This window comes from Gigantopelta aegis, chromosome 8 (genome assembly GCF_016097555.1).
Source record: "Gigantopelta aegis isolate Gae_Host chromosome 8, Gae_host_genome, whole genome shotgun sequence".
Taxonomy (NCBI): Eukaryota; Metazoa; Mollusca; class Gastropoda; order Neomphalida; family Peltospiridae; genus Gigantopelta; species Gigantopelta aegis.
This window is the reverse complement of record NC_054706.1, coordinates 14033213-14049674: the sequence shown is the minus strand read 5'-3', so window position 1 is coordinate 14049674 and position 16462 is coordinate 14033213. Positions and strand designations below refer to the sequence as shown.

Genomic DNA, 16462 nt, shown 5'->3' with positions numbered 1-16462 from the left:
AGCATAGACAACGCCCCGATAACTCATCGATTGGCAAGGATTCGGCAAACATCACGAAACCAGAAAGCAAATAAATACTGATAGAGATATTTTACACACGTGAGAGAGACACACACAAACAAAAATCAATTTCACGTACCTGGGACTATGGACATCAACGTTGTCAACACTAAAGCCACACCCGAGTCCATCATTCCTGTTTTTTACTGATTCGTCTTCGGAACACGCATGTATTGTTGTAATCAGGTTTTTCCCTCACCGATCCCAACTCGCTGTTGGGTGACGTGACCACATTAACCCTCTTGGTAACCAGTTGAGCTTTACACGAGGAAGACGTTTCGAGTTTCTCCCCGCTACGATCATGTAAACCAAGCCTGCAAAGAGGTTTTTTCTTTTGTTTTTGTTTATCCGGGTGGATTGTTATCCCAGTACGGCGAGCGAGCTCATCGGTTTTGCGTTACATGCCGGTGAGCTGCGTTTCCTCAAATGGGCAGGCACAGACTGTTCCGCATCAGGGGTCTTCTCACAGTATGTGACGAAGGTGACACGCTTGACTGGATATCGCATGCCCCCAATGACAGTCTACTCGACTGTATATTCGTCAGAGAGGTCAACATGTATGTTTATGAATGGAGTTTATTCAACAGAGTTGAGTGGCTATAGGCAGTTAGAATAATATACCCACAGTGCTGTAGCCTACAGATGATGGGTGGGTGAGGTGGTTTGTGTCTGTCACGATTTTGGTGTGTGGTGATGTTACAGGACACAAAACTAATTCAGTCTGTGAAATAAAATTTAAGATAATATTATATGTAAAAAAAAGATTTAGTTGTTTTGGTTGATTGATTGATAATATATAACATGCTTATATGCCACTAAGGCTTCAAGCATGTCTATCCCGGGGCCGAGCTCTGGATAGCCAGGGGTCTGCTCCGGGACAAGTTCTTTTGGGGCGGGGGAATTTTGTGATTAGTTTCAATGAATTGATTGACAACCTTGTTATATTGTATTGTGCTCTCTCTCTCTCTCTCTCTCTCTCTCTCTCTCTCTCTCTCTCTCTCTCTCTCTCTCTCTCTCTCTCTCTCTCTCAAACACACACACTGGCAAAAACACATGCACACACATACACCACATAAATACATGCACTTGCACACACCACATAAACACAGGCACACGCACACAGGCACACACATACGCACACGCGCGATTGGGTGATTGGGTACATATTTTTAAACTTACGTGGTCGTCTCCCAATTACAAATACAATATTTAGTCCAGGAATAATAGCTTAATTAAATTAGTCCGAACCTGGAAAAAAGTGATAACTAGCGAACATTTTCAGAAACGTTGCCCAAGAGTAGCATAAAACATATATGAAAAGTGCCCCAAATCCAGAAAAAGCTAACTCGGGAATTCAAGATGGTATCTAAAATGGCCACCATTATCTATTTTTATTATTAACCAGACAGTAGAAATGCAAAGAAAGTGTCTACACATATACGTTTTAGACACAAGCAATGTAATGAGATTATTAATTAAATAATTTGAAAAACAGAAATCTTATAAAATAAGACGGTGGCCCATATGGTGGCCGGTGTATCCAATACAAACATTTTGCGACTTTAAGCTTGTTACCAATTTTGTTCAGGCTTGTTACTATCTTAAGCTATTTCTCCTGATCTAACACACAGGGGCTCATTTCACTAAACATCGTAAGTTTACGTCTGCTACTAGCAGTTATACCAGTCGTGCGTTTGCACGTGCTTGGCGTCTATTTCACGCAGAACATTGCATCATTATGGAAGATGGAGCATTTTAAAGAGAAAAGAAAATGAAATATGTGTATTTCTAACTATATTTGTTGTACTATAATAGTGATAAGAATTGTGGTTTAGTCGTAGATTTACGTCGACGTGCAAAACTAAGCTCACGATGTTGTGTGAAATTGGGGCCTGATCCTTAAACTGTTTGTTGTTGTTGAAATTGTTTCATAAACTATTGTGGAAGAGAAGAAATAGTTGAGTTTATGATGTCCTTTTAAGACGATCGTTGACAAACTAGTCTTAAAAATATTTTCTGTGATAATAATTAATAATTTATAATTGTCGAATCTTAAATTGATAATACATGTTAACGTTTCCATTTTGTGCTTAAACTGAATAATAGTTTCTGAATATAAAAGTTAAAACTGAATAAGCATTTTAATTAAAAACATATTAAAACAACTCTAGAATTGCACATAATTTGACAGCAAGATATTGTTGTTGTTTTGTAATTATCTGTTTTGTTTTTGTTTTTGTTTTCTTTTCGCTTTTGTTTTTGTTTTGTTTTGTTTTGTTTATGTGTGTTTTGTTTTGTTTGTATGTTTTGTTTTGTTGTTTTTGTTTTTGTATTATTTATTTTAGTTTTGCTTTCATTTCTTGTTAAAATAACATTAGAATGCACATAATTCGACAAGATATTGTATTGTTTTGTTTTGTTTTGTTTGTTTGTTTTATTTATTTTTATTTATTTTTGTTTGTTTGTTGTCATAGTTTTTATTTTTGTTTTGTTTTTATTTTTTCATGTATCAAAGGAAAAAGTTCACATTCACAGTAATATACCTTACACACTATTTTGAATTCAAACAAATTTTTTTTCTCTTTGACATAAAAAGAATCGATGTAGTTATTGTGCGTTGACTTGCAGACATATCTATCTAAATTGCTACCCGTATTTCCATTCTGTAAAACGCAAACACAGCATTAACTAATGTGTTTGTCGTACGTCATAACTGTCAATACAGGTTTGCCCAAAGGTGTAATAAAATTTCATTGTCAAAAGATTATTTTCATTGCAGCCTCTCTTCAAAGAGTCTGCATGCATAAATGGCACGTCATCCATAAGTGTTTACAGTGGTTGGACTTATTTTTGCTCATAAATCTAAACCTGCTGTCCTGGGCACGCACCTGACCTGCCAATACGGTGCATAGTGTTGCTCAAAGCTGCTGCACGTTGTTTAGTGAGCCATTGTATTTGTTAAAACCCGCATTTCAAACGTTTGTAAATCTGTCCATTACCTTTTTTTTTTCTTTTTTTTCTTCTTTTTTTTAAATTTATTGTCCCCAGACACAAGTATGATAGTGTCAGGGTTGGGGACCCTGATTTCACTACCTTACATCCATGTTATAAGTACATATGAACATTATTTATATATATAATATAGTGTAATTCGAATCAATATAATAATATTAATAAGCATGAATACATGAAAACATGGAGTTCACTAATATGTCGGGTTAACAGTGAAGATAGAGGTAGAGGAAAGATTTGAAGGAAATGGTAAAGGGAGAAAAGAGAAGGTAAGGAAGGAAGAAGGAAAGAAAGAGTGAATTAAATACTTTAATTTCGAAAGAGAAAACATATTTGTATTGAAATACCTCTAGAACATTGTATTGCCATGTCTTGTTTCTAGGTATCTGGACCAAGGTGCCCAATATTCCTCAAATTCTTGAAATTGACAATTTTTGAGAAGTATATATTTTTCAATTTCTATTTTATCTTTTAAAATATTTAAAAAAGCATATATGTTAGGTCCATGTTTCTGCATTTTAGATCTATATATATATAGTATTTAACATTGATAATGAGCCAATTAATAAATACCATCTTGCTTTTTTCCCTCTTTATGATTCCAAACAAGACTGTCTGTTTATCGAGTTGTGTATGTTCACCTTTGTCCTGAATCCATTGTTCAATTTCCTTCCATAAAAGAAAGACTTTAGAGCAGTCATAGAACACATGCTCCAATGTTTCTGGTTGTCTATGACAAAACTCGCAAACATTTGATTCTATGTATTTTATTTTATGTAAGAACGTGTTTGTCGTGATTATTCAATGTAGAATTCTATATTGAAACCACTGTAAAGTTGTATCTTTTAAACATATAAATGGTAAATTATACACTTTTTCCCACTCCTGTAATGATAGTATGAAACCTAAATTGTAATTTTTTTTTTGGGAAGTTGGCACTATTGTCGATTTGTTTAAAATATTATACATTTCTTTGTAACGAACACCTTTTTTTTTTTTTTTTTTTTTTTGGGGGGGGGGGGGTAATTATCTACTAAAACCACTAGCGTCAAATAAAATGCTTACATGCATATACATGACATAATATGCCAGTGACATATACACAAACACTATTAAGTACTGGTATGTCAAATCATTATTTTTATGTATATCTGTAAGATTTAGAAAGTCAGTACAAATAATTACAAAAACAACAACAAAAAACAACTACAAAATAAATTTAAAAACCCACGAAAACCCCCACAACAACCACCGAACAAACAGGAAACACTGCTGTCATGCTGCCGACTACTTTACTGATTAGCAGCAAGGCTTCTTTTACATGGATTTTTCCCTTCTCACTGTATACATGTAGACGAAGGGCGAGCAGTTGGACACCAAAAACCCGAAGGGGCGGGACGCAGCCCAAAGGCTTGATGCGCGATCGGTCTAGGACCGATCCCCGTTGGTGGGCGCATTGTGTTATTTCTCATCCCTGTCGGTGCTCCACAACTGGTGTAAAGGCCGTGGTATGTACTACCCTGTTTGTGGGATGCTGCATATAAAAGATCCCTTGCTGCTAATCAGAAAGAGTAGCCCATTCATTGCGTGGCGGCAGTAGGGTTCCTTTCTCATTGACTGTGGTCCTTGACCATATTTCTGACGCCATATAACCATAACAAAATGTGTTGAGTGCGTCGTTAAATAAAACCTTCCTGCCTTCCTTTTAAATACCCGAGGTTTAAAACGTGCTGAGATGACGTAAGATAAACACCCCTTACCTTGATTACAAAACTTCAAAGTGTGTAATGAAACCTAACTGAATAGTAGAACTCTTTTTTCAAAGGCAAAATATATAGCTTCATTTTTATTAACCAATACCATGCCACTGAAGTTGTAAACCTTTGTTAAGTATGTTCTCCAACTGCTTTAAGCCCAATGTTAACTTTATGACTTTACTGTTTAGTTGGCCGTAGGCGAACAATTTGAAAAGAACAAAACTAACAACCTGCCCCGAGACTAGAAGATATTAGTAGTTACATTCTTTGGAATGAATGGATGAATGAATGAATGAATGAATGAATCAATGAATGAATGAATGAATGAATGAATGAATGTTTAACAACACCCCAGCACGAAAAATACATCGGCTATTGGGTGTCACACTATGGTAATGCAAACAAATAAAGTGATGGTCAACATCAACACAAACATTCAAGATTTAAATAAAAACAGTGTAAAGAACTGTGCAAAAACACAAACATCACAGACTTTTACTCAAAATTTCAATTGTGCTGTATTGGCCATTCTCAAAGAGAATGTTACACCCCTGCACCACGGTGAGGTTACAGCACGTGCAGGGGCACATTCTTTGGAGTAGTCTCAAACTCTGAAACCGATCCTGGAATTTTAGAAAAAGGAGGAAAGAGTCCGATATAACACGCGTTAAAGGCCAGTGGTTATGGTGGTGGAGGAGGTGTGGGTTTATATAATCTTGAAAAAGTACTGGTTCTAACATTAGAAAAAAAGGAATTGTAAAATGTTGATGTCCCCTATTGATTAGTCCTTGGAATTGGGACTGGGAAACTACATAAAAATCAAAATGTCCATTTAGCTGTTTTGGAGCTACAGTTTTACTATATTGAACATCTTGTTATCCATGTTACCATTTAAAAGTAACCCAGACGATTTAACAATAGCCCAGGCCATATTGAGATTTAACTTCTATGCAGTATTTGTATACACACACACACACACACACACACACAGAGAGAGAGAGAGAGAGAGAGAGAGAGAGAGAGAGAGAGAGAGAGAGAGAGAGAGAGAGAGAGAGAGAGAGAGAGAGAGAGAGAGAGTTCAGTATTTGTATTATTATTAATTATATATTTTCATTTTTAAAAATTCCCGACATGATGCGTTGAAGGAGAGGATAGTTAAGGCATTTGGCCTGGTATGCATATTCAACGATATGTAATGCACATTATTGCTTAATATCAACACTATAATCGTATAGTTAATTAATAAAACGGTTAAATGTGACGGCTATTATATATAACGGGCGCAGCCATTTTGTACCATCTCAGTGAGTACGCCCTCTGGCAAGCTGGTGGTTACGTAATACTTAACGCGTTACGTCAGGAATGAGCCTTAGAACTAGAGAAACACAATCTACCTGGTTTTTGCGGGATGATAAATAGTCCTACATTGCAATGTTCTGTAATAATACACATCTCAGTAAGCCAACAATAAGTATATCCAGCACTATATATATTATTTTTCAATACAAAATAAAATACCATTGTCAAAGTGGCTACACAACAAGTCGAAACAATTAACAATGTTTTGCCCATGCATTAACCTACGTACTGAAATGATACACGGCGTGTTTTCTTAGTTAATTGGTCTATGCTGTTAGTTGCTTCTACCTGTGATTCCTGATTGGCAGGTGTGTATTTGATTGGTAACCAGACGAGCCAATTAATTGACGCTGTCTAGACACAAAAATACATACCGGTATTGTGGAATATTACCTGTCGCCCCTAAAATTGTAATGGACATGGTTTATTACTGTAAATAGTTCTGTAAAACTATTGATTAAGTAGACTTTTCCATCTAAAACCACAGAACTGACCAATTACGTAGTCCCAAAGAAAAGAAAATTATCACTTGGGTATCGTGGGTTGTCGTTTTTGCTCCAACGTAGCATATCAATAGGCCTAATAGTGTACATTTTCCCTTTGGATTATTAAACAGAGAAAAATACTATAACCCCATTTTGTTCCGTTAATGCAACTTGAAATATATTTAGTTAAATAGTTTATTATATTATTACGTCATTTATGCTGTTTTACAAGTCAGGTTGATCAAAGAGAAGCGCCTTGTCGAAAATTACTGTTTTTGTTTACACTGTACATACAGGAGATGGTCAGGAGCTGACGTCACTTCGCCCCAAGCTATCCCACCGGACGTCACAAAAATGAAACAAAATGGCTGCCCCCAGTTAGCAGGAATAATCATGTTTTTTTATTAACTCTAAAATTACGCGTTTTTCATTTGCCAAAGTGTCAGTATGTGTTGGTGGTCCGGGTATGCATCTTTCCAACACATAAGGCTCTTATTTGAGTTGACCCTACCTTTAACAGAATCTAAAATTTGTATCTTTTGTTAGAAACACGTCTTAATTTATGATTGGTAAAAAAAAGCCCACCTGATGTTAATGCAATTTTAATATGAATAAATAAATAAAAATAAATAAATAAATAAAACCCCAAAACAAACAAACAAATCCAACATGTTACAATGGCTTCAAAGTCAAGATTTTAAACGAACTGTCCTGAGTTTGCAGCCATTGTAAGATGTTTGCGATGACAGAGCCTTGTTGGCGATTTCATACTAAATAAATTTTCTTGTTTAGAATACCAGTGTCTGTATATCGAATGTGTTTGCGGTCGTATACTAATGTTTGTAGCACTCAATTTTTACTTTAATTTGTGATATATCTTTTTTCATACGTATGAAATTATTGGGAGGTAAAATCCGGTTTGGGCTACTGCAAGCATTAAGACAACAACAAACACCTTGTAAATACAGACACTGATTCTAAATAAGAACATATATTTAACTTGTAGGTTATGTCATCGAAAAGGCTCTGTTGGTCATAAACATTTTACAATGGTTGTAAATTCAGGACTGTCCCTTTAAGGCTGGTATGTGTTAGGTTCGCATCCTGGTATCAGCTCCCATCCAGTGCTTTAAAGGCTCAATGGAGGGTGTGTCAGCCAGGCACCATTATACCGACTTCTCTTTCACTAACCACTAACTATTCAATTACATAACCCGCTGTCCTGGACAGATAGCTCAGATAACATGAGGTGTGTAGCCAGGACAGTGTGCTTGAATCTTAAAAAAATAATATAAGCACGGAACTCAAGTTAAAGTGAACTAAAGAGAACAATAAACTAGCTTGGTGTTGTCGTCGTTGAGGTAGGCTACATGTATCAGTTTCATCTCAACAGCTAATAAAAGCCATGTCATGTTGGTGTAATAATACCCCAAGAGACACAGGCGAAGTACAATCTGCTTTACTTTCCGTGTCATTGATTTTTAAGAAGCGTGTCACGATTTTATTTTTATTCCACTAGCCATAGGCGCATGGGATCCCATTCTGTGTAGGGGTGTGAGGGTGGTGGAGGAACTTATTTTGGCCCATATTAAAACGAAAATGCCCGAATCTTAAAAATTACATATTTTATTCCTATTAGTATTACTGCCGAACAATTCAGTACGCATTTTACATGGATTACAACTAATGTTGTGGGTAGAATGGTGGAAATACATAATAAAAAGTTTTCAAGCAAGCTCATTTTACCCGAATATCCGGGGGTGGGGGTGGTCGTCTTAAGCTGTGTACTGCTTGTTGAAACATGTCATGTAATATAGAGAATACCCGAGTTTCAGTCCGTGAAAATGGACAATTAAGTTGGTTAATCTACAAACATGTAACACAGTTGGTAAGGTTATAACAGAGTGAAACTGAAGTATGTGATACTTAGGCGGTGACATATCGTCTAGAACTGGACTAGTGCTTGGCTTGATAATCATTACTTCTCAGAGATACGTGCGTTTTTAGAATTATGAAAAATGTGTTTTGGGGTATTACAAAACCCAGGATAACGCCCCCCCCCCCCCCCCCCCCCCAACATCGGATGTACCAAAATGAATATTCTAAACAACAAAACGGAACATCTAATTTAAATTATCAAAAACTACTCTAATAGTTTTTACAAAATACATCGTAGTGTTTAAAAACTAGCGTATGTCACTTTGATTTTAATATGAAACTTTATCCTCCTCCGGCTGCCACCATTAATTAAGTGATCAGTGAGCACATACATAACTATAGCTACGATTTACAAGCAAATAATGAAAAAGCACAATACATTTGACTGTATTACAAATCACTACTACTAGTTACTCAGTCAAAACGCGCCTTTACATTCCTAAAAAAACCCCAAAAATATGATGTCATCGTACCCCGTTGTTAACATGTAAATTAGTAGTGGCTGACACAAACATCAGTATTTTATCTCACGAACTTAGATATGCCATGAGTGAATCGGTGTCGGGTGGGGTTCACACGGCCATCGGAATGAATAAATAAATAAATATATGAATTAATGTCCGAATAAGTAGATGAATTAATGTTTGGAGGCGGGATCTAGGTCAGTCGTTAGAGCGCTCGACTGAGGTGCTCGAGTCAAAGGATCGAATCCCATCCGTGGACCCATTCTCAGATAACAATTTTTTTCTCTCCATTTGTCTGTGATGCGTCAGTTGGCTACAAGGGCAAGGGCTGTAAATACCTTTTAGTAAAAAAAAAAAAGATGTTAAAATTTGCTTAAAACCTGATTTTTAAGGATATGTAAGAAATAAATAATACATTCGTGTCCGTTAGATACCATTTATCTTACAACTCGTTATTTAAAAACGTATCCAACTCGCTTGAAATCGCTCGTTAGATACGTTTAAAAACCACTCATTGTAAGATAAATGGTATCTAACGGCCACTCATGTATTATTCTCTTTATCTCAATGACTGGAAATTGATGCCAAGGCTCGGTAATAATACTAATATTAATAAACGCATCGTATCCTAGTGGTAAAGCGCTCACTTGATGCGCGGTCAGTTTGGGATCGATCCCCGTCAGTGGGCCCATTGGGCTATTTCTCGCTCCAGCCAGTGCACCACGACTGGTACCTCAAATACCGTGGTATGTGCTATCCCGTCTATGGGATGGATCATGGTGCATATAAAAGATTCCTTACTGCTAATCAGAAAAAAGCACATTTAATGGCGACAGCGCGTTTCCTCCCTCAATGTCTGCGTGGTCCTTAACCATATAACCGTAAATAAAATGTGTTGAGTGCGTCGTTAAATAAACCATTTCCTTCATAAACGTATACACAACTTCCAAGTCATACACATTTATGTACATACGGAACAAAAACAACGGAATAAATTTGTTATATATAAACAACATCGAATTATGTTATCGAGCCTCTATAGCTCAGTGGATAGAGCACTGGTCTTGTAAACCAGGGGTCGTGAGTTCGATCCTCACTGGAGGCTGAATTGCTAATATTTTTATTCCTATTAAAATCTTCTTTTTTCCCCAGTCCTAAGTATACTGACACAATTTTGCTTTGCAATTTGGTAAATGTGCATAAATAAAAGAAAACACTGGTAACTTTCAATGTGAAATTAATCACCAGATTTAATTAATATTGATGCATCATTTGTCAGTATAACTAATAGGAGATTTTCAATCATTGGATGTACTACAGAAAGTGTTAGTCTTAGTGTATGTAGAATAAATAATGAATACTTTTAGGTTTAATTTTATTCCAAATTCTTCATCTAATAAACCATAGATAACTAGGACGGGACGTAACCCAGTGGTAAAGCGTTCGCTTGATGCGTGGTCGGTTTGGGATCTATCCCCGTGGGCTATTTCTCGTTCCAGCCAGTGCACCACGACTGGTATATCAAAGGCCGTGGTACGTGCTATCCTGTCTGTGGGATGATGTATATAAAAGATCCCTTGCTGCTAATCGAAAAAGAGTAGTCCATGAAGTGGCGACAGCGGGTTTCCTCTCTCAATATTTGTGTGGTCCTTAACCATATAAACGTAAATAAAATGTGTTGAGTGCGTCGTTAAATAAAACGGTTCCTTTCCTCCTTCCATAGATGATTAATTATATTACTATGAATTGGTTTACCTGTGTTTTTTTCCCGGAATTAAACGAGAAAAAAATACATACCCATTTTGGGTTTATGCCCCCTTTGAATATTTTTTATTAAATAGTTTTAAAATATTATTAAGATTTTCTTAAAACCAAGGGTCCAATTGTCCCAAGAAAGAAAACCTTGGGTTCGGGGTTTCGTTTTTTTTGTCCAACGGATTCAAAGCCAATATTTTCCCCTTTTCCCGGATTTAAAAAGAAAAAAACTTCCCCCATTTTTTCGAATCAACTTGTTTTTTTAAATTTTTTAATTTTCGCTTTTTTTTTAAAGTCAGGTTGTCGGAAGGCCTGTCAAAATTACTTTTTTTGTTTTACCTTAAAAAGGGAATTAAAGTACTTGCCCCAAGCTTTTTTAAATTTCCCACCGGACGTTTAAAAATGCCAAAATGGGATTAAAAAATCGTTTTTTTAACTTAAAAAAACCGGGCACCAAAGGAAATTGGGGGTCCGGGTAGCATTTTTCCCAAAAAAAGGTCTGAAATTATTGGGAGGTAAATCCGTTTTTGGGCTACTGCCAACATTCAGACAACAAAACACCTTGTAAAACAGACAACTGATTTCAAATAAAGAACATATATTTAACTTGTAGGTTATGTCATCGAAAAGGCTCTGTTGGTCATAAACATTTTACAATGGTTGTAATTCAGGACTGTCCCTTTTAAGGCTGGTATGTGTTAGGTTCGCATCCTGGTATCAGCTCCCATCCAGTGCTTTAAAGGCTCATGGAGGGTGTGTCAGCCAGGCACCATTATACCGACTTCTCTTTCACTAACCACTAACTATTCAATTACATACCCCGCTGTCCTGGACAGATAGCTCAGATAACATGAGGTGTGTGTAGCCAGGACAGTGTGCTTGAATCTTAAAAAAATAATATAAGCACGGAACTCAAGTTAAAGTGAACTAAAGAGAACAATAAACTAGCTTGGTGTTGTCGTCGTTGAGGTAGGCTACATGTATCAGTTTTCATCTCACACAGCTAATAAAAGCCATGTCATGTTGGTGTAATAATACCCCAAGAGACACAGGCGAAGTACAATCTGCTTTACTTTCCGTGTCATTGCTTTTTAAGAAGCGTGTCACGATTTTATTTTTATTCCACTAGCCATAGGCGCATGGGATCCCATTCTGTGTAGGGGTGTGAGGGTGGTGGAGGAACTTATTTTTGCCCATATTAAAACGAAAATGCCCGAATCTTAAAAATTACATATTTTATTCCTATTAGTATTACTGCCGAACAATTCAGTACGCATTTTACATGGATTACAACTAATGTTGTGGGTAGAATGGTGGAAATACATAATAAAAAGTTTTCAAGCAAGCTCATTTTACCCGAATATCCGGGGGTGGGGGTGGTCGTCTTAAGCTGTGTACTGCTTGTTGAAACATGTCATGTAATATAGAGAATACCCGAGTTTCAGTCCGTGAAAATGGACAATTAAGTTGGTTAATCTACAAACATGTAACACAGTTGGTAAGGTTATAACAGAGTGAAACTGAAGTATGTGATACTTAGGCGGTGACATATCGTCTAGAACTGACTAGTGCTTGGCTTGATAATCATTACTTCTCAGAGATACGTGCGTTTTTAGAATTATGAAAAATGTGTTTTGGGGGTATTACAAAACCCAGGATAACGCCCCCCCCCCCCCCCCCCCCAACATCGGATGTACCAAAATGAATATTCTAAACAACAAACGGAACATCTAATTTAAATTATCAAAAACTACTCTAATAGTTTTTTACAAAATACATCGTAGTGTTTAAAAAACTAGCGTATGTCACTTTGATTTTAATATGAAACTTTATCCTCCTCCGGCTGCCACCATTAATTAAGTGATCAGTGAGCACATACATAACTATAGCTACGATTTACAAGCAAATAATGAAAAAGCACAATACATTTGACTGTATTACAAATCACTACTACTAGTTACTCAGTCAAAACGCGCCTTTACATTCCTAAAAAAACCCCAAAAATATGATGTCATCGTACCCCGTTGTTAACATGTAAATTAGTAGTGGCTGACACAAACATCAGTATTTTATCTCACGAACTTAGATATGCCATGAGTGAATCGGTGTCGGGTGGGGTTCACACGGCCATCGGAATGAATAAATAAATAATATATGAATTAATGTCCGAATAAGTAGATGAATTAATGTTTGGAGGCGGGATCTAGGTCAGTCGTTAGAGCGCTCGACTGAGGTGCTCGAGTCAAAGGATCGAATCCCATCCGTGGACCCATTCTCAGATAACAATTTTTTTCTCTCCATTTTGTCTGTGATGCGTCAGTTGGCTACAAGGGCAAGGGCTGTAAATACCTTTAGTAAAAAAAAAAAAGATGTTAAAATTTGCTTAAAACCTGATTTTTAAGGATATGTAAGAAATAAATAATACATTCGTGTCCGTTAGATACCATTTATCTTACAACTCGTTATTTAAAAACGTATCCAACTCGCTTGAAATCGCTCGTTAGATACGTTTAAAAACCACTCATTGTAAGATAAATGGTATCTAACGGCCACTCATGTATTATTCTCTTTATCTCAATGACTGGAAATTGATGCCAAGGCTCGGTAATAATACTAATATTAATAAACGCATCGTATCCTAGTGGTAAAGCGCTCACTTGATGCGCGGTCAGTTTGGGATCGATCCCCGTCAGTGGGCCCATTGGGCTATTTCTCGCTCCAGCCAGTGCACCACGACTGGTACCTCAAATACCGTGGTATGTGCTATCCCGTCTATGGGATGGATCATGTGCATATAAAAGATTCCTTACTGCTAATCAGAAAAAAGCACATTTAATGGCGACAGCGCGTTTCCTCCCTCAATGTCTGCGTGGTCCTTAACCATATAACCGTAAATAAAATGTGTTGAGTGCGTCGTTAAATAAACCATTTCCTTCATAAACGTATACACAACTTCCAAGTCATACACATTTATGTACATACGGAACAAAAACAACGGAATAAATTTGTTATATATAAAACAACATCGAATTATGTTATCGAGCCTCTATAGCTCAGTGGATAGAGCACTGGTCTTGTAAACCAGGGGTCGTGAGTTCGATCCTCACTGGAGGCTGAATTGCTAATATTTTTATTCCTATTAAAATCTTCTTTTTTCCCCAGTCCTAAGTATACTGACACAATTTTGCTTTGCAATTTGGTAAATGTGCATAAATAAAAGAAAACACTGGTAACTTTCAATGTGAAATTAATCACCAGATTTAATTAATATTGATGCATCATTTTGTCAGTATAACTAATAGGAGATTTTCATCATTGGATGTACTACAGAAAGTGTTAGTCTTAGTGTATGTAGAATAAATAATGAATACTTTTAGGTTTAATTTTATTCCAAATTCTTCATCTAATAAACCATAGATAACTAGGACGGGACGTAACCCAGTGGTAAAGCGTTCGCTTGATGCGTGGTCGGTTTGGGATCTATCCCCGTGGGCTATTTCTCGTTCCAGCCAGTGCACCACGACTGGTATATCAAAGGCCGTGGTACGTGCTATCCTGTCTGTGGGATGATGTATATAAAAGATCCCTTGCTGCTAATCGAAAAAGAGTAGTCCATGAAGTGGCGACAGCGGGTTTCCTCTCTCAATATTTGTGTGGTCCTTAAAGGATTTGTGAACAGCGTCTAAATATTGTAATTGTGTAAATATATGATGCCAAATATAACTAAAAAAATAATTTACAAAATATATAAAAATTATTTCACTATTTAAAAGCAGTACAATTCGTAATTCTGACATCGTTGGGAAATATGCATATTTTACCGGCAAAGATCGGCAATTTCCGTGATGACGTCAGAGACGCTGTCCAACCGTGAACCGCTATTCAATAGCCTATTGTTTGCCATTACAAAAGCGTGCTTTCTTCGAACAATACTGAGTTAAATTACGGAATTATCCTTTATAATATGGTTTATTGTGTGGCATGGGGATGTCAAAACCAATCAAGAAAGGGATCAGGAATCAGCTTTTTTAGATTTCCGCCGGAAGGTGATTCTAGAAGGAACATTTGGATCCATCGGTGTCAGAGAGGTGAGAAGGATGGACACCAAAATGTACAAGTCGGTTGTGTTCGGCACATTTCGAAAAGGATGCTTTCGCTCGGGACCCGGTTGAAATGGCTAAGATGGGATACAGCAATGCAAGAATCTCGTTAAAAGGCACTGCTGTCCCGACTGTATTTACCAACAGGGAGTTTGTTGAAAATTCGGTAGAGATGCCGATTCGCCGCCCTAGGTCTGCTTTCCAGAAAAGACGCAATGCCGAGGTAAGTTTACCGATTTTAATGACAGTATTAGTTATGAAAGATTGTTTTCATATTTTTTTTTTTCTTTTAACAAAAATTTCTTGCACCCAAGAGACTTTGTTGAGAGTGAACATTTAATTATTTCAGTTCAGCTATAGATTATTATAGTATATATACGACAACAGGCTGGTAGGTACTGGGTTCGGATCCCAGTCTGAGGCATGGGATTTTTAATCTGGATACCGACTCCAAACCCTGAGTGAGTGCTCAGCAAGGCTCAATGGGTAGGTGTAAACCACTTGCACCGACCAGTGATCCATAACTGGTTCAACAAAGGCCATGGTTTGTGCTATCCTGCCTGTGGGAAGTGCAAATAAAAGATCCCTTGCTGCTAATCGGAAAGAGTAGTCCATGAAGTGGCGAGAGCGGGTTTCCTCTCAAAATCTGTGTGGTCCTTAACCATATGTCTGACGCCATATAACCGTACATAAAATGTGTTGAGTGCGTCGTTAAATAAAATATTTCTATATATACGACAGCCGTATAATTTAGTCTTGAATTTTATATATACGACTGCCGTGTATAGAGACTTGGCAAATGAGGGTTGGCTATATACATGGCAAATAATTAAAAATATATAATTTCATGACAAAATAAAGGCGAATACGCTGAAATTAAATAATAAACAGTCAAAAACATGAACTCACACATTTATTATTATTATTTTTTTTAATTTATTATTATTATATATATATATATATATATATATATATATATATATATATATATATATATATTTTTTTTTATGTTGGCAAAATATCGTCACAGTGGGGGCTGTTGTTACAGCAACATTACATAAATTACATTACATAAATTCACATGTTATGTGCTTATAATTCATAGCATTAAGTATTTTTTTGTTTTTGATTCTAAGATGTTCTAATATCACAGATTACTGTTGGTAATTTGTTATTTTTGGAATGTACATGCATAATGTAGTAAATATACACCTGTATATGTAATGATAGCTTCACAGATAAATACATATGCAGCGGTGGCAGTTTAAAAAAATAGTGGTACGGCTCGAGGTTGCCAGACATCTTTCAGTGAAGGAAATGTTCAAATATAACCCACAAAACAAACAAAAAGTGGTACGGCCATGTATGTATGTATATATATATATATATATGTTAATATAATGTATTATGGGTGTATGTGTAATAATAATATTGTGTGTGTGTGTGTGTGTGTTAATGTATAATATTATCAAATTGTATAACACAACAATTATATAAACACAAATAACTCAGTTTCTACATATAAATGTAAT

At 36.4% G+C, this 16462-nt stretch overlaps 1 protein-coding gene and 2 non-coding genes across 3 annotated transcripts in view; 2 read left to right on the top strand and 1 right to left on the bottom strand.

The window, feature by feature from the left end:
* LOC121378305 overlaps window positions 1-510 on the bottom strand; it is a 36452-nt gene extending 35942 nt beyond the window's left edge. Inside the window, exon 1 of the mRNA XM_041506413.1 lies at window positions 140-510. Within this exon, the coding sequence (XP_041362347.1) occupies window positions 140-194 (55 nt within the window). The 5' untranslated portion in view covers window positions 195-510. The remainder of the gene's footprint in view (window positions 1-139) is intronic.
* Window positions 511-10107: 9597 nt separating this feature from the next.
* Trnat-ugu lies at window positions 10108-10180 on the top strand. The gene has a single exon. It is a non-coding gene; the product is annotated as a tRNA-Thr (tRNA).
* Window positions 10181-13872: 3692 nt separating this feature from the next.
* Trnat-ugu lies at window positions 13873-13945 on the top strand. Its single transcript has one exon. It is a non-coding gene; the product is annotated as a tRNA-Thr (tRNA).
* The last annotated feature ends 2517 nt before the right edge of the window (window positions 13946-16462 follow it).